General features: G+C 49.6%; 9 protein-coding genes across 9 annotated transcripts; 6 read left to right on the top strand and 3 right to left on the bottom strand.

The window, feature by feature from the left end:
* Window positions 1-597: 597 nt before the first annotated feature.
* On the top strand, window positions 598-1,281 carry EI90DRAFT_3131229 (uncharacterized protein; the record flags this gene model as incomplete). The annotated part of the gene is made up of 1 exon (XM_039064374.1): window positions 598-1,281. The coding sequence occupies one exon, from the start codon at window positions 598-600 to the stop codon at window positions 1,279-1,281; it is 684 nt and encodes a 227-aa protein (XP_038910787.1).
* Window positions 1,282-2,706: 1,425 nt separating this feature from the next.
* Window positions 2,707-3,239, top strand: EI90DRAFT_3078370 (uncharacterized protein). The gene has a single exon (XM_039061774.1). It carries the CDS (start codon window positions 2,811-2,813, stop codon window positions 3,087-3,089), a length of 279 nt encoding a protein of 92 aa, XP_038910786.1. The 5' UTR covers window positions 2,707-2,810; the 3' UTR covers window positions 3,090-3,239.
* A 278-nt stretch (window positions 3,240-3,517) lies between these two features.
* EI90DRAFT_3131227 (uncharacterized protein) lies at window positions 3,518-3,823 on the bottom strand (the record flags this gene model as incomplete). The annotated part of the gene is made up of 2 exons (XM_039064373.1): window positions 3,518-3,589; window positions 3,644-3,823. 2 exons carry the CDS (start codon window positions 3,821-3,823, stop codon window positions 3,518-3,520), a joined length of 252 nt encoding a protein of 83 aa, XP_038910785.1.
* A 1,426-nt stretch (window positions 3,824-5,249) lies between these two features.
* EI90DRAFT_2488262 (uncharacterized protein) lies at window positions 5,250-8,850 on the bottom strand. Its single transcript, XM_039053115.1, has 8 exons — window positions 8,737-8,850; window positions 8,612-8,673; window positions 8,242-8,550; window positions 7,986-8,191; window positions 7,381-7,932; window positions 7,298-7,330; window positions 5,370-7,240; window positions 5,250-5,314 (listed from the first exon to the last, which is right to left on the bottom strand). The coding sequence occupies exons 1-7, from the start codon at window positions 8,771-8,773 to the stop codon at window positions 5,695-5,697; spliced, it is 2,745 nt and encodes a 914-aa protein (XP_038910784.1). The 5' UTR covers window positions 8,774-8,850; the 3' UTR covers window positions 5,250-5,314; window positions 5,370-5,694.
* Window positions 8,851-9,433: 583 nt separating this feature from the next.
* EI90DRAFT_2937702 (chaperone for protein-folding within the ER, fungal-domain-containing protein) lies at window positions 9,434-10,424 on the top strand (the record flags this gene model as incomplete). Its single annotated transcript, XM_039055185.1, has 4 exons — window positions 9,434-9,580; window positions 9,704-9,768; window positions 9,848-9,883; window positions 9,974-10,424. 4 exons carry the CDS (start codon window positions 9,434-9,436, stop codon window positions 10,422-10,424), a joined length of 699 nt encoding a protein of 232 aa, XP_038910783.1.
* A 227-nt stretch (window positions 10,425-10,651) lies between these two features.
* On the top strand, window positions 10,652-11,777 carry EI90DRAFT_2488172 (uncharacterized protein). Its single transcript, XM_039053114.1, has 3 exons — window positions 10,652-11,133; window positions 11,188-11,335; window positions 11,393-11,777. The coding sequence occupies exons 1-3, from the start codon at window positions 11,004-11,006 to the stop codon at window positions 11,640-11,642; spliced, it is 528 nt and encodes a 175-aa protein (XP_038910782.1). The 5' UTR covers window positions 10,652-11,003; the 3' UTR covers window positions 11,643-11,777.
* On the bottom strand, window positions 11,626-13,892 carry EI90DRAFT_3078362 (pyridoxal phosphate-dependent transferase). The gene is made up of 10 exons (XM_039061773.1): window positions 13,840-13,892; window positions 13,684-13,768; window positions 13,618-13,629; window positions 13,408-13,540; window positions 13,189-13,346; window positions 13,001-13,129; window positions 12,877-12,952; window positions 12,744-12,827; window positions 11,790-12,690; window positions 11,626-11,717 (listed from the first exon to the last, which is right to left on the bottom strand). The coding sequence occupies exons 2-9, from the start codon at window positions 13,702-13,704 to the stop codon at window positions 11,999-12,001; spliced, it is 1,305 nt and encodes a 434-aa protein (XP_038910781.1). The 5' UTR covers window positions 13,705-13,768; window positions 13,840-13,892; the 3' UTR covers window positions 11,626-11,717; window positions 11,790-11,998.
* A 300-nt stretch (window positions 13,893-14,192) lies between these two features.
* Window positions 14,193-15,232, top strand: EI90DRAFT_3147047 (ubiquitin-conjugating enzyme/RWD-like protein; the record flags this gene model as incomplete). The annotated part of the gene is made up of 7 exons (XM_039065494.1): window positions 14,193-14,232; window positions 14,293-14,414; window positions 14,477-14,532; window positions 14,601-14,634; window positions 14,691-14,814; window positions 14,875-15,089; window positions 15,146-15,232. The coding sequence occupies 7 exons, from the start codon at window positions 14,193-14,195 to the stop codon at window positions 15,230-15,232; spliced, it is 678 nt and encodes a 225-aa protein (XP_038910780.1).
* On the top strand, window positions 15,046-15,919 carry EI90DRAFT_2487216 (uncharacterized protein). Its single transcript, XM_039053113.1, has 3 exons — window positions 15,046-15,089; window positions 15,146-15,413; window positions 15,528-15,919. Exons 2-3 carry the CDS (start codon window positions 15,289-15,291, stop codon window positions 15,886-15,888), a joined length of 486 nt encoding a protein of 161 aa, XP_038910779.1. The 5' UTR covers window positions 15,046-15,089; window positions 15,146-15,288; the 3' UTR covers window positions 15,889-15,919.
* The last annotated feature ends 1 nt before the right edge of the window (window position 15,920 follows it).

The raw sequence follows: 15,920 nt of genomic DNA, 5'->3' as shown, positions 1-15,920 counted from the left end.
GAACAATTTTCCTCAGCGCTTGAGGTGAGTGAGCGTCAGAGCAATGCTTGACGCGTTTTTTACGTGTAATCAGCCTGACATTGGTGTCTCTTAGTTTTCCTGTCTTAACACCAGGTTTTCGTAGTCCCTGTACGACTGATAGCTGTTTTTGCGGCTTGAGTTCGTCAGTCCTGCGAGGTCGGAATTTAGGTTTGACTTTTTTCTATTTCCTCCCCGGGACTGCAAGGTTAGTGGGTCATGAAAACCATTGCCTTTTCCTTATAATCTCTGAAAAACGTCGTCTTTTGAAACTTTAGGCGGAACTGCTGCATCTAGTGCCCCCTTATCTCTCACTGCGCAACTCTGTGACAGCGTTAGTATTTGGTCGCTAGATTACGGCGTTTTCTTAAAGCACAAGCCCTGAGAGCTGTTTCTGCAGCTTGAGGTCTTCGGATTTGCGCAAGTTTCTGGCAGGCACATCGTCTGGCTGGGCCTATCTCTTCAGCATTGCGGATTCTCTATCTGTCCAGAAAGCGTGTCGGCCTTTAGACCCGATTTATTGCTGTACACCGAAGTGTGTCTACTGCATTCTCGTGGTTGACCTGGTTCTACTTTACAATGGAACGCACATCTGGACGAGCTCGCAAGCCCTCTGCCCGTCTCATTGAATCTCGGGAGAACGCCACATATACTCAAAGTGCTCGCCGCCATTCCGCCAAGACATCTACCGCTCCGTCATCACCTTCCGTTGCGAAAGATTCTACGATCGAATGTCAAGCAGCGACTGGTTCAACATTTAATGAAACTTCTTGTGTACCTGTGACCCGAGAACCATCCCCCCAAAGGCAGTCTTGCTTGGTTCCCATCCTTCCCACTCATGACCAAGGATCTCCATCCCTGAACCCTACACGATCACGGCGGCGAGGCTTGTTGGACGTAGTTCCAGAAGGAACCCGTAGTTCCTTGTTAGCTCCAGACTCAAATGACGACTCAGGTCTCAGCCAATCAGATCTGCCCTTCACAGTCCCTCGACCACGACCACGGGAGCATGGTGAACATACCTCTTCCGCGCAAGGGAATTCATCTAGTCACGTTGATGCCAGACCAGGAACCCCGCTGCCCCGTCCAACTGTGAATCCAGTGTATCAATCACCACCCATCCTGCAGGATCCCTCCACCCCTCCACCCTCTCGAGTCCCAACCTCTCCCGATGCTGACTCCGATGTTCCATTGGCTGATCAGCAAGGAGCAGAGCTCCTTTTCATTCGGAGGAGGTGCCAGGTGCAAATGCGGATGAACTAGGTGATACCGTTGCCTCCGACTTGGCGGGTCTCACCGCAATGGACACCGATGAGGACAGTCTCGAGCCAGTTGACACAGAGTCAGGCACGTCACGGATTATTGGCTTGCGTGGTGGCCCCTTGACTGTGAATCAACGGGAAATCATTCAGAAACTGGTGAACCAGCACATCAGTACGCTGATAGATTATGCGAAGCAGTGGAAAAAATCTCCAGATCTCGTACTTCGGTCAGCCAACTGCATGATTACCACAAAACATTGGCGCCACTCCGGAAATGCCTGGAATGCATTTGAGAGCCTCCACAAAAGAGGTCTCATTTGTCTGAAGAGGCAGGCGCCTGATTCCCTTTCTACGGAAGGACAAAAGTGTACGGAGGCGGATATTCGAAAGGAATACGATGATCATATGAAAGACCTTGGTGGGAAGACTTCACCTGGCTGGAAGGCATGGGCAAGCGGAGTCATCGAACAGCAAAATGAGAGCAACAAAGGAATCCTCCAGAGGCTGGCCTCTGATCCACACGTTCAAGCGAAGAATATGAATCTTTATATGAGTCGCATTGCTAAAGATTTGGCATGGGCCAGGCCAAATGGTATTCACATGGCGCTTGTTGTCGTCTCCACAACAGATCATCCTGTGACGCGCAGCGCAAATGGTGTAATTACGAACTCCCGTGCTATCGAAGCCTTCTTTAAATCTCTTTCTGGCTCGAACACAATACTCATCAAACGGATGCGCGAGTTTATAGCGAATCATGATGGTGTGTCTGAAGGGCCTCAAGGAGGAACATTTCACCCACCGCCGACGCCTAAGACCCGTGATGAGTGTAGGTCCTCGCTTCGGTTACATCTCGTCGAACAGCTGCCCTCTTCTATCATGGGTGCTAACCCTATGGACAAGAAATTCCCCTGGGGACAGCTACCAGCCAAGCTGCTTCAGGCACGCTCTTGTCTCACCCAGTGGCCCGATGACGAAATGTTCAATTATTACAAGCTTTTCAAGGAACATTCTGTCAAGCTGGTTTCGGATGGGGTATTCAAAGCGCTCTGGCGGCAGATCATGAAGCTTCCACCTGATCAGAGACCTAAGGTTCGCCCATTAACTGTGCAGGATGATCAGGCCGCTGTCATCTCAAGCGTTTCTGGTGCGACCTTGGTCTCTGTTTCGCAGGCCCGACATCCAATGTGGACACATGCGGGGCCAATCAGAGATGAGGATGTAGAGATGGATGAAACGCCCACATCTGTTCCATCGACATCCGTGCCATGGAAGCGCAGTGCTACGGACCCTGTTGGTCGGCCCGCTCCCAATGAACGAGCAGCCAAGAAACGTTTGGCCTATCGACGCCAACCTAAGTCTCAGCCGATCATTGGCCCGGATGACGACTCAGACAATTGCCTTCCCCATACATCTTTCCTTGGGTCGTCTTCATCTTCCTATCCTATTGTTGCCCCGTCGTCTTCCGCCACATCTTCATCACCTTTTCTTGGAGGCCATGTGGAAGCTAATAGAAATGTCCAGGGCACATCGATGCTACCAGGCTCTCAAGATGCTCAGACTTCTTTCCATCAGGCAAGCATGCCTGCAATGCTCCAGAATCAACAATCATATTTCCCCGTTGGGTTGCACAGCCAACCAAATGTGCAGCTGAGCTTCAGTGGCGCAACTCTTGGGAACCTATCTGAAACTCCTGCTCCCTTTCTGCCGACTGGCCCAGGCGATCCAGATGATCCGAACCTTGCCTTTTCTACTGTAGATCCAGGCTGGTCCTTTATTCCGTTTCAGGACGTACCTGACCTCTGGGAGTGAGACCATATGAACTTTGTCGTGATTGCATACTTCGGTCTTGGAACTACACACTTGACTGTTTAGCCACTCCATCTTGAATCATATAATTCCGTGCAGATCACCCGTTCCTGTGCTTTCTTGATACAATTTCTCTTAATTTTTTTGGCAATTTCTTGCGACTGTTGTCTTGTATTTTCTTGATACAATTTCCCTTAATTTCTTGCGACTAATACTGTTGTCAGCATAGTAATGTTCTTGGTAAGATTTCTTGCAACCAATATTTCTTGTATTTACACGTGTATTTTTTGTCCAATGAAAGGCTTACTACCATCTGTGCGTGGTCGGTGATAATAACGGATGTGCGACTTTTGTTTGAATTGCAAGGACATCCTAGGACGTCCCAGGACGTTGATGCTAGGTTTGAATTGAAACTGAATTGTTAGGACGTGTCAGGACGTCCTAGGATGTTCCCATACAATAAGAGCCTCTAGGCCCTCATCAAACGTCCTGAGAACCCCCCTCTATAGGCCTAGATATCAGTTGTCCAAGGTGGTAGGTTCTCCGCCGTCCGACACAGCTTTGACTACGTTCCACATATGCCCGACTTTGAGGACGGATTCCATTCTCGATGCCCATATTCGATAATTCTTACCCTCGGCATCTAAGGCCACGATAGGAAATCTAGGGTTGTCGATTGATGAGGAAGTGGTGGTAGCGGCTGCAGTAGCAGCTGGGTTTGAGCTGGTTTGGGACATGGGGAGTGGGGAAGGAAGGATAGGGTCCGGAGTTCACTAGGTTCAGAGTTGACTGGGCAAATAACCTATTGAAATTATGAACTAGTCGCGAATTAGCGCTCAGTTCCAAAGATGTGAACTAAGTATTATTAGTCATTACCTAGTCGCGAATTAGCGCTAGGAAATATGTACAAGATTAGACAATATTCCAAGTGATGAAAAAAGGAGTCTCACCTCAGTTCCAAAGATGTGAACTGAGGAGAGAGGAAAGAGAAAAATCGCGCGAGGTGGCTTTTAAGCCATCCTCGACTGCGTTCATCAACATGGATGCCAAAAGTAGAAGCATCGGGCAATCCTTCATGGAAATGCCCGTGCGCAAGATGTATAGTCCGACGGACTCAATGGACAGTCCACAGCGTACCAAGAAAACAAGGATTTCAACACCTCAAACATATTCGCTTTAAGTGGTGGAGTAATCCGCAAGGAGACCACAGTTGAACGAGGAGCCCGGACGAGCCTCGCCGAATTGCAAACAACAGACTGCTTCCCGTTCACGTCGAGCGCTCACAACCAACCTGGGTTGTTGATTGATTTCTAAGAAGCAGTAATTTTAGTTATATATTTCCAAAAACGGAAACTACATTATATAATCAAAAACGGGTCTGCTCCTGCCGCCGCCGCTCCTCCAGATCGCGCGTACGTCTGACATGCCTCCCTCGGTCAAGTCCCTCCAAAGTTAGAAAGAGGGGAGTTCTCGCCAAGGTCTTCAACGGAAGTTGATGCCAGCTGCAAACCGCCATTCAGCTGAGTAGTAAGGCCCTCGGGGACCACGTCACTGTTCAAATGCTCAAAAACCAAGGGAGAATGTCATCTTCTGGGGCGTCTGTAAACCCTTTTTCGGGGAAAATCGTGTCAGCATTGTGGGGACACTTGCGTGGTGAGGTGATCGCGGTGGCAAGCTCAGGATTGTCGAGGAGCTGGCCGAGTGGGCCGATACATTTCATCATACTGCTGTAGTTGTACAATTCCCGATTGTATCCCTGGATCGGTGATCGCATTTACATAATCGACCGGCGAGGGATCAGGTGGAATTTGGCATAATGTCCCAATGCACAACTACCTGTCGTAAGAATTGCGGCTCCGGGGAACCGTGCATATATCGCCGCGGAATAATCGCGCGAGCCTCATCTTCTTCCAGTTTTTCTTGTCTCTGTTCGATCTCCAGTTTTCTTATCTTTCCGATCGACCGTGCACATATATACGAATTCCATCCACACTTCTCGCCTCTCTCGGTGATCGACTGCAGGGCATATGTACTATCTCACTTCCCCGCGTTCCTAGACCCTCAGATACTGTTCATGAAAAAAAAAAATGCATCAGGCCGGTACGGCACGACGAGTAAAGGTTCGGAGTTAACAACATGCAAAGCTGCATAAAGTGCAATCCAATAAAAGTGGGGCGAAGCGATCGCAAAGGCATCCAATCAGCGTCCCGGTGACATCCGGTCATTGGCTTTAAGTGTAAGGTATTAGAAGATGTAGATGTGTTACACAACTCGCAGACGGACCGCTCAACCGCAATCTGGCTAAGGTGCTGGAATTTAACTGTCAGTGTCTACAAGAACTCAGGGGATGACGTGCAGCTCCGAAGCCAGTTTGGCGTACACTTCGCAACCTTCCTCCCAGTTTAAAGCAACGGATGTTTGCCGCTCCCGCCAACTTCCACCATTGATTACCAGTGGTGGGATGGAATTGACGGCGCTCATGGTACCTCGCGTATCCATCCCAAGGCGGCATTGTTTAAGCGACAGTAGAACGGAAGGGCACAGTCCCGCAGATGTATACCAGATCTTTTACTCGTGTTGTGGAATTGCGGAGTGCAAAATAATGGAACTATTGTTGAGTCCCACACTGACTTTGTTCATCTAAAAACCTCCGATTTCGCTCGAGGAGATTGTGTGTTTTCTGCAAGTCACCTCCGAAGAAGTTATATGTGTCCAGAACGTCTTCTGGGATGAAATCGAATTTCTTCGCCATCTTGGCCAGTGCTTTCGCGATCCGACGATTACGAACGCTGACAAAGGCAGGTGGTATCCTTGGAGAACTCGCATTCTCTGGGGATAAAACGGAAGTTGACACAGAATCGTTGATGACAAGTTCTGTAAGATGAGATACTGAACCATTCCTTTCACGGGATTGAAGATTGTAGGGACTTGATTGGTGTCGGGACCTAGGCACCGAGAGGTCGATCTCGCGGACGTCGCCCATGCGCTTTTTATGAGATGGGAATGGCGTTGACGCTGAGCTGCTCCATGAAGGGGCTTCACCATTGGAAATTGGACCACGAGAGCGAGAAGAACTGCGATGAGCGGATAGTCCTTCCGTCGCAGGACCCGCGACATTCTCGAGTCGTGTTTCTGCGTCCTCGTCAGAGAAGTTAGCATTTTCACTCCCGAATCCCCTTTCATCTAGAACAATCTCGGAGGAAGAACCGTTCTTTCCACTTGCGATCACCCTCTGGCGGTGTGCAAGCAACGCTTGGGTAGACTCGCCACCATGTTGTGATTCCCGCTCAACGTCCGCGATGGTTTCCACTCTTGATCCGCTTGGAGATGTCAGACCCGAACCACCAATGGCTCGCTGGCGGTACGCTATCATTTCCTGTGTCATCGTCCCAGGCTGCGAGTCTTCTTCCTCGGTAACCTCCCCACTAGTAGGCTGGATATCGATGGCTCTTTGACGGTGAGCCAGCATGGCTTGGGTCTGCGCTCCATCAACGTCATCGTCAGAAAATCCCAGAATTCCTTGGGGCTGTGCTCTCGCTTTGCCTTTCTCTTCTGTCGCGTATTGATGAGACTCTGGAGACTCTGAAGGCGCCACGCGGGGCGAAGAACAGACGAGACTCCGTACTTCGACGACATCATCGTAATCTTCCCGGTCTTCTTCCTCAGTGGTTTCGCCGCTTCCTGAGACAGGGGTAGGATCAGCGGTGTGATCGGCGGAAGAAGAGCGAAACAGTTCCGGCTCCCGCATCGCAAACCTGGAGGGAGTCGCTAAATGGGGAGAAAGAGGGCTTTTCTGTCTAGTAGTCGGAGCAGCGGGCTTGACAGTTTGGGGCGACGAAGACCAAAAGACCGAGCCCTCGCTTTTCAACCCTTTAGTGCGGGGGGTCGTAATGGGTTCTGTAGGGGTCTGCAGAGGGTACGCACCCATTCCCATAGCCTGCTTGCGGGCACTTGGCGAGACAGCTTGTGGCATTGAAGAGGTACCATGGTCAGAGACAGGGTCACGACTATCCTGAGTGTGGGCTTCTCGAAATGGAGGAAATTCAGACATCTCTTCGGAGTGAGGAGGTTGGCCCAAATGGGATTGCGATGAGGAAGACTCGTAAGGCCCGCCTTGTAGAACGATATCGTGAAGAGCCTTTGTAGACATCCGGCTTGGAACGAGGGGACACTCAGAATAAAGCTCAAGACACCCTGTCAACCTTGCTTACTCTGTCAGTATTCTCTTGTCTGATGCAGCTCTTCTAACTCTTTTTCAGCAGCGTTTATTTGGAACTGAGCTTGGCCAACTTACGACTGGTTAAGCTCGGAGTCTGAACCGCTCGCCTTTGGAGATCGAGCGCCGGCTGGTTCCAGCCTTGACTTCTTCACCATCTCAGCCTCGTTCAGATCATGGTCGCCAGAAGCTTTACGTTTCCGAGTGGTTGATTTGGATTCGGACCCACTGGAAGGCCCGGGTTCTGCGTCGCTGGAAAAATTTAAATCTGGGATCATTTGGGTAGAGCTGCGAGGTGGCGGGGGCCCCTGTTTCGAAGAGGATGACTTCACGTGTGCATTCCCGTGGGTACTCTCAACATCCTTCCCACGTCGCTTCAAATCTGTAGATTTATTCCGCCTCACCCATCGGTCTATTAGAGGATCCATTTCGGATTTGAATTTCTGATATCGATCTCTCCAAGATTGCCACGTATGATGAACCGCCCAAGGATAATTCGGCACGTTTGCAACGAGATTTCGGTAATGTTTTGGAGCCCCGCGGCTCGATGCGTATGGAACATGGAGTGGGCAAACTGTCCCAATGTAGGCAACTAGATTGTCCCTGTCTTCGATCGTAAACTGTCGACGCCTACAGATCATCAATTGCTAACTGTATTTGATTCGAGCTATAGCAGAACCCACTCCTCAGCTGGTCTTGGGGGCTGTTTTCTACTTGGAAAAATCACACAACCTTGTGTAATGCACTGATGGAGCCATGTTGGCAACTCGACGAAGGGGTCGTTCGGCCCATTGAATCTCTTTCGAAGTTGGTGGTATCTACCAGAGTCTGGATGACAGATAATGACACGAGGTTGCCCTGTTCGGCTGACGACGAGTCCACCGTTGCGCTGCGAAACGTTCAATCACTCAGGAGGGAAAAAAGTTGAATACAACTCACTCCAATCTTTTCTACCCAGCTGGCTTTCGCCAGACCATCCAAACTTGAGTTGATATTAACCAGCAGAGGTTGTCGGGAGTCGGGGTCGATCAGCGCAGGACGAATATTGGATAATTCATCAGGATTCACAAGCGAATCTTCGCAAACACATGCAGTAACATAAGTCCAAGACGCAAGTTCGCATAGTGAAGGGCCTAGCTCCCTCCATTCTTGCGCGAATTTCCGTCCTTCCTTTGACTGGAAATCAACAAGGATATAATTGAGCGAAGGCCCCAAGTCATTCGTCGTCGTAACTACGCCTCCATGTTCCTGTGGCAAGGATAACGAGTGGAGATAAAGAATAGTCCTTCAACTGCCGAAGCATACATGCCTTGATAATCGGACGTAAAGCATCCCTTAATCGTTTCGGAAGAGATTCGTGAAGGTAGAACACTAAGGGTGTGTGGTGAAGCCCGTTAGAATCGCTAACTTCAGAGGTGAACAGCTGAGGACTACACGTCAAATTGGCGTCGAATCGGGCAATATCGCTCATATACCTTATTCCCTGCCATGCCTATGGGCAGTTGCCTTCCATGCGTTGAATGTCCTTTTCAATATACCATTCCAATGGCCAGCCGCGTTCAACTGCCGACCCAAATAGTGCCAAATAAACTTTGATGCGTTTCCTCCTGTCGATGCAACTGTATGTTCATTGTTCTCTTATCGCCTTTACAGATAAAGGTGCACATTAAATCCGTATCATGACTTTACATAGGCCTGGTGTATATAAATATCTATAGATGCACGGCGGTTGAAATTTCTAGCCCAGCACAGAGATCAAGAACTGGCGTCAAAACAATCAGTTGTAGACTGCGAAGATGTTAATACAATATGAGCGTCCTCTGAATAGGCATGTAACTCCAAGAATGAAACCAGGAATATGGAAGATAGCTCATAGATACTGGTACGAGCAAGTTTGACATTGATAACAAATATTATGCTGTAGCACTCAACTCGCTACGGGAGAAATCTAACAGATAGATATTGCCTTATGATAAGCACTGGTGCTACTTTGGGGAGTCTGTCGTCGATGATGATAGGCGTTGATACGAGACGCCAAAAAAGGAGTTAACGGACATTACCGCTAACTCCGAATTATCATTGAGGCCGTTGACCTCAACGATCACTTGCTCTCTTCACGCTGTCCAACGATATGGTTTTCATCTCTCCTTTAACGGCTGCTTTGCCGCTGTTCTTTTCCTCTATACCAGAGCTCATTAATGCCCAAGCTGACATTCATAACGTTACTCCCATTGGGGGGACATGGAGTTCGGGGAGCGGTGCTGTGACAACGGGCGCAGTACGTGCAAAACTCAATCCAACCGACTCTACCACCTAGTTCCAAGTGGTGGCGCCGCTTAGGACAGTAGTGCTCACTTGCCCATCTTCCATTCTTTTGGGGTTATTCTTTCGTATCCTGTAGGCCTTTGTCAACCCTTTAAACTTCTCATTCCATTACCCAAAAAATGCTGGGATAGCATGGTCATTGTGCGTTGAGCCCGTTCATATCAGAGAGAGAAAGCGACTCTGACGATAGAGTGAATGACTTTCCCGTCTTATCCCATAGCACCGAGGACGGTCATTTCGAGCAAGCCGAATACCAGTGCGTCACTTATTACGTCCTGACGATCCGCACAAGAAATTGACCAAAAACTCCATTTCCACTTCCTCCTCTCACTTTTCATTCTTCTAGGTTCAATGCAAACGGAACCCAGCCCAACTGTATCACTGGCGTTGTGCTGTGGCAGCATGGCACATACCAGTGGCTCTCAAATGGCTCCATTATCGCAAACCCAATCCCTATTGATGGCCGTATGCAAGTCCAAAACCCATGCGCGGCCAAGTCCAACGTTATCCAACAATTTAACACCACCATTCTCTTACAATCATGGCGCATCTTCCAGGACGTTCAACGCGGACCAAAACTACAACTATACCGTTTCGACGGCGCTCCTTTACATCCAATGTACCAGATTGCCAACCCTCCGAATATGTTACCGACAGAGACGCTCAGTGTAAACTTGACACTCAATCCAGATGGTTCGATAACGTACAACGCCGCCACTTCTCGACTCAAACAACTATCTCTTATCACACTGGGAACACTTGGCGGGTTTTTGGCAGGAGCTCTCCTATTGATATAGTGGGGTTAGGGTGTACGGTGGATACCGCGGCGAGTGCTTGGATGATATCACGCCATGCTCTATCCTCTACTCGCTTGAACAGTTAAGCGCGCCCAGAACATTCTTCCCTTCACCTACGATGGACCTTCCCTTCCAGTGTATATTTATTCGCATAATCACCTATACATCACACTTCGGGCACCTTACACGATCCCTGCATTCTGTACGCTGGGTTCTCATCAAACGACTTGATTTCTCATAGAGCATGGAGATTTTTGGATGTATTACAGGAGGAAGTAGTGCCTCCACAATCAGACTAGTACTGTTGGACTGTTAGCTTTCTGGACTGGGGCGTGAGCAGGACCGCTGCACTTCTATATCTAGTATGTATTGTATAGGAAACGGGAACTGATACTGCGTCCGACATAACAGTGGGCTTTCAAGCCACAAAGCGCCTAGTATAGTTACAGCGCCAGGATCCATAAAAACACAATTGACTTATGTGTGGACGTGTAGCGGTGAGCGCGCGGCGCTGAAGTCGGATGCAACCTTTGAGTAGGAAACGCAAACTTGAACCCGCCCCACCTTCCAGCCATCACCATGACATTTTCGGATCCCATCCCGTCGCACACAAGACATGAACACAACAAAGTGTGCACGACCTTGTGGTCGGCGAACCAACATTTGGGGGAGAATCGTAAGCCTGATTTTAGTTGGATGCGAAGGTTTCGTATGGACTTGTCTGACACATCTTACCTCTTACCCAGCACTCACGTCAAGCTAGAACAGTGGCATCGAGGCCAGGCTGCCCTTGCTGGCGGGTGTATGCAAAGGCAGACACCGAACGGCCTGTGGAAAGCCTGCTGGAGCTTCCGACCTCGCGAAGCCCCCCCCTTCCGGCAATGCGCGCGGAGCAGCTCTAAGGCACCGAGGTATGTAGTTTCGGTCCGCTGAAGTTCCAATAGTACTGATCCTCCATGGTTCTCAAGTTCATGTCAAAGACTATCTTATCGTTTGTATTTTCTGGCGTATTTGTTGTCCTTGTGTATCGGTACGTTGTATTCTTTTCTTTCGTTTGCTGGACGCTTCGGCCTCTGTGCCATCTTCGCACCTACCGTTGTACAGTTCCTTGCGCCTGCTGCACACATCAGCCTGTCCTTTTGGCATCCGCCGTATTCCTTTTTTTATCCCGGTCTTATTTTCTGTCTTTCGTCCTTTCTGACTTTTGTTTTTCGTTAATAGTGTTGGAATACAAGTCATGCTAGCCCCACTATTCCGACACCGCCTCCCCGATGCGACCATGCGTCAGTCGTTCTGTAGCATAGCCCCGATGTAGTAGAAATACACATTTAGCTAGGCTTAATAAAGAGTATCTTTTGGTCTTACCTCAGGTCCCTTCGTTATAGCGCGAGTGTAGCCGCAAGCGCTACGTCACTAACTGACTAGTCTATTTCAACAAATAGTTCGACCATTCATTTCCGAATGTAAGTATTCGGTCCTACTAAGGGTGAAGGTGTTGTGACCTTCAGTTACCTTTGGTCATGTATTATTTGGTGAATGCACTATTCAGCCGATTGTACGATCCTTTGACATGATCACTTCATTACGTTACTTAAAGCCTCAACTACGACCTCGAAATCTATGTCCACATCTCTTCCGTCCACATTGGAGCACGAGAGTCCGGTCATCCAGTTGGAAACCGCCATTCTTACAGCATTGAGAGCGGGTGATACGTAAACCTTGCGAGTCGCATTGATTGCTTGAACCAGCCTAGCCGGCCCTTCCGGTTTTGAAGGGTCATATATAGCAGGGCAGCTTTGTCCACCTTTGGCTCTGAAGAGGACGACGTTCAGAGGTACAGTTGGCGTCTCGCCGGACAGAGCCTCGGAAAGAGCGGGCGTATGCGTGAGGTTCAGCACCTCATACCATTGGCCACCTTCGCCGGTAGACATCCAGGCAGCCAACTTACGGGCGAATCCAACATTCCTTCGAACAAGCCCCTCATATCCCTCCTTGCCTACCGCCATCAGGGCACAAAATATAGGAAGCGCGCGAAATCGGCGAGAATTTTCTATTCCAATATTCAAGGGGGAAGGAATATGGAGTGCAGCCATTAAGTCAGGAGTTGGTTCCACCCAACCCGGATTGTCGGGGTTCGAGACAGACAGGGGAGTGAGGTATGCTGGTGGCGCAGCTCTTGGGGATGAGCCAAATACTGCCATTTGCAACTCGAGAGAGCGACAGAAGAACACGCCAGCGTCATAAGGCACGTTGAGCCATTTGTGAGCTTCGTAAAGGAGGATGGTTCAGCCATAGCAGAAATAAGTTGCACTAGCGTACCATCCGAGGTGATGCTATCCGCCAGTTCGAGGTGAGAGGCAAGATGTCTCAATTCAGGCACAACCCGCGCAAAGGCGCCAAATGCTGCGTGTAATTTGAACATAGGACCACCCTTGGCTGAGAGCTCACGTACCAGCGTCGATGTGGATCCAGGCATGATAAATATCGCAAAGCGCCTTTACTTTTGATACCCCATTCGTGAATTCGCCCTCAAAGAAACGTCGGCCTCTCGTATCTGAAGAAGTATGGGAGCTTACGGTGTTGACTTCACCATATGAAAGCGCGATGATAATGCCCCGTTTAGATCCTTCGGGAGATCGTTTGAGATGCTCCTCGATGATGCCCAGATTTATCGCTTGGGTCTGAGGATCGGAGACATCCAGGACCTTAGAATAAGTTCGAAACAAGCTGAGCAGCCCCAAATATATGTATTCCAGGTGCATACATTTGAGCGACCTATCCCTACCAAGGATGCAGCTTTCAGCAGCGAAGCATGAGGGCGATCCGCAAGTATCGTGATGATGGCGCTGCCCAGTCCGTCCTCGGCAGCGGAATAGGAAGGGTCACCCATCGCGTGCTTCATGGCATACTCTCTTCCGCAAGCTGGAAAGGACACCATTCCCATGAAAACAAACCGAGCATATTGATCATGCCTGACACTCACCCAGACCGATAATGTTGCTCGCAGTAGCTCCCGTTGTAATGGTTCGACCCGGAAACGCCTCCTTGGGCAGCTCTAACAAGTCCAAAAGCATCTCAAGACACCTCGCCTCCACAACAGTGCTTATGCTTTCCCCCTTTATTCGAGAATAAGAACAGTTGATGGGGCAGGAGTTAGCAAGGTGTTGTTCCAGGGATACTGCCCATAACTAACTGGGAGGTTAACCTGGTAGGAATGACAGTGAGGAGCGAGTCAACAACCTGTCAATGAAATAGGTACCTGGACGTTTTGATCGTACATTGATGTCAAAAAGTCACCCTGAAGAGCGGCCGGAAGAGTCCCTCCCGTCACGAAACCAAAATAACTTCATGGTTCCACAAAGAATTTCAAAAAGATAGTTGTAGTGTGCGCTACATTCCTGGCCATTCCACATACCGAGGTCCTGCATGACCGGGAGCTAGTGCCGGAAGTATGACCCGTTCCACAAGATCTAATGACCCTTCAGTCCCAAGCCCGACAGTGGGGAGACCATCAGGCAACTGCGCCAATGCATCCCGGATATCCTGGAGAGACGCAATGGTAGGAGCACTTCCGACTTGATCCCTTTGACTGAACAAGTTACTAAAACGCTCCAGAAACTTGCTGTAGCTGAATGATAAAAACGACATGACTCGGGTACTAAAAAGGAAAATCACAACAAGTCATAATAACGTCGCTTCGAGGTCCCGATTTAGTTTCCCGCACAACACGCGGTTCCAATATCCCCAGCCTTCGGCCCACTCAGCGCGATGAACGCCCGTCTTCGACGGCTAAACAAGGAGATTGCCGGTATGCGTTGAACGTCACATGTGTACGCGCTGGCCTCGTTGAGCTAAGACAGTTTGATAGATTGCAAAGCGGACAACACCAGCATGATCACTGTCGATCTCGTGGACGAGAGCCCTTTCCACCTCATAGGATCATTTCCAGGTCCCGCAGACACACCTTATGAAGGAGGGCACTACGAAGTGGTGTGTGGCAACTCTCTGATCGTGTGGCCACGCAAAACTCAGCACGCGTGCATCTACAACAGGACATAGTGATCCCTGAGACATATCCATTCCAGCCAGTCAAGATGAAGTTCATAACGTAAGTTCAGATCCCACCTTTGTTGCGACTGAATGGCACCGACCAGGCTATCGTTTGATAACGTACAGGAAAGTTTACCATCCCAACGTCTCCTCAGCTTCTGTACGATGATTTCTTCCGCGACAATCTCCACTTACTTACCAGGGCTCATTCCATAGGGTGCTATATGTCTCGATATCTTGAAAGATGCTTGGTCACCCGTTTTGACACTCAAATCCACCCTCCTTTCTCTTCAATCCCTGCTGTGCAGTCCCGAACCGAATGACCCCCAGGATGCGGAGGGTAAGTGCCTCTGGATGGCATCTCACAAGTGATGAAATCTGAGGCTTGATTTGATTCCAGTTGCCAAACACTACTTGACATCCCGACAATCCTTCGAAGAGACTGCTAGATATTGGGCCGAAACCTACGCGGGTGCACCGCGAAAGGAGTCCAAAGACAGTGCCGCAGTGGCGCCACTAGACCCTGCGGGTCCACGAGACGAGATAGCCATAGCGGGCCTAGATCGATCACATGTTGATCAATTCACCGCACTAGGATTTCCTCAAAACAAAGTGGTGGGTGACCAATCAATCATTTGATACCGGGTGCCTGATAGCGGTGAATTCGCCAGATCGAAGTTCTGAAGCGTTTGAACTATCGAGGATCAAATGTTCAAAATATCCCCGACGATCGCGTTGTGGAGGAGCTGCTGAAGTAGGATAGGGAACTTCGCGCCTTCAAGGAGGTACTTAAGTATGTCGCTAACGATCTGCCATGCCCAATATGATTCATCCTATCTCCGACTTGATTAATCGCTTTCTCGGGCCGTTCACAATAACGGCAACCTCGCGCACCCATTCTCTGATGGCATGTGTACCGGCGGACAGGTCGCCCTCGTTGTGCGTCGAAGATCTAGATCGTTTATTGTTGTCGTCGCTTCTTAGTCTGCTCTGGAACAAACTTGCTCTGGGTCTTTGAAACGGATGTACGACTTATTCGCGTTCTCCAACAAGTTGCACCCGCACCAACCATCCACTAGCAGGCAGCCCAGGCTCATATTATCGGTTTGGGAATCCGATCGGCAACTTGGTTGAGTCGAGGGCTGCTCTTCCCTACGCTCGAAACTGTTGCGCACGGGATATACCAATTAGCTTATGTTTCCAACTTCTGAAACGAGTGGATCAGCTGGCATTCAGTCCCCATGATGCTGCAAGCAATCGGGCCCATTCCCGAGCATTGTCCCCGGACAGAACAGCCCAGTGGCTGATGATGTTACTAAAATGGTCCTTCGAAGTGTTCGACTGCGTCCCTACCACTAATTATACCCTGTCAATGCAGAGATTCCATCAGAATGCTATCCGAGACAGTTGGTGAGGCGACGCCTGATGCACACCCAACTTCATGTA

The sequence above is a fragment of the Cantharellus anzutake genome (assembly GCF_015039405.1).
Source record: "Cantharellus anzutake strain C23 chromosome Unknown EI90scaffold_74, whole genome shotgun sequence".
NCBI classification, from domain to species: Eukaryota; Fungi; Basidiomycota; class Agaricomycetes; order Cantharellales; family Hydnaceae; genus Cantharellus; species Cantharellus anzutake.
The sequence above is the reverse complement of the archived record's forward strand: the minus strand, read 5'-3'. Positions and strand labels throughout refer to the sequence as shown.

Bases quoted from the DNA above. Each gene is read 5' to 3' on its own strand.
- EI90DRAFT_3078370 (XM_039061774.1), top strand. From the start codon at position 2,811: ATGCTACCAGGCTCTCAAGATGCTCAGACTTCTTTCCATCAGGCAAGC.
- EI90DRAFT_3078362 (XM_039061773.1), bottom strand. From the start codon at position 13,704: ATGTACGATCAAAACGTCCAG. The intron at 13,347-13,407 runs GTGAGTGTCAGG...TGTCCTTTCCAG, and splicing joins GAGCAACATTATCGGTCTGG to CTTGCGGAAGAGAGTATGCC. The intron at 12,691-12,743 runs GTACGCTAGTGC...TCCTTTACGAAG, and splicing joins GGATAGCATCACCTCGGATG to CTCACAAATGGCTCAACGTG.
- EI90DRAFT_2487216 (XM_039053113.1), top strand. From the start codon at position 15,289: ATGCCCAATATGATTCATCCTATCTCCGACTTGATTAATCGCTTTCTC. The intron at 15,414-15,527 runs GTGCGTCGAAGA...TTCTCCAACAAG, and splicing joins GCGGACAGGTCGCCCTCGTT to TTGCACCCGCACCAACCATC.
- EI90DRAFT_2488262 (XM_039053115.1), bottom strand. From the start codon at position 8,773: ATGAGCGATATTGCCCGATTCGACGCCAATTTGACGT. The intron at 8,674-8,736 runs GTAGTCCTCAGC...ACACACCCTTAG, and splicing joins ATTCGACGCCAATTTGACGT to TGTTCTACCTTCACGAATCT. The intron at 7,241-7,297 runs GTAAGCAAGGTT...CCTCGTTCCAAG, and splicing joins GACAAGAGAATACTGACAGA to CCGGATGTCTACAAAGGCTC.
- EI90DRAFT_2488172 (XM_039053114.1), top strand. From the start codon at position 11,004: ATGACATTTTCGGATCCCATCCCGTCGCACACAAGACATGAACACAAC. The intron at 11,134-11,187 runs GTATGGACTTGT...ACGTCAAGCTAG, and splicing joins TAGTTGGATGCGAAGGTTTC to AACAGTGGCATCGAGGCCAG. The intron at 11,336-11,392 runs GTATGTAGTTTC...ATGGTTCTCAAG, and splicing joins AGCAGCTCTAAGGCACCGAG to TTCATGTCAAAGACTATCTT.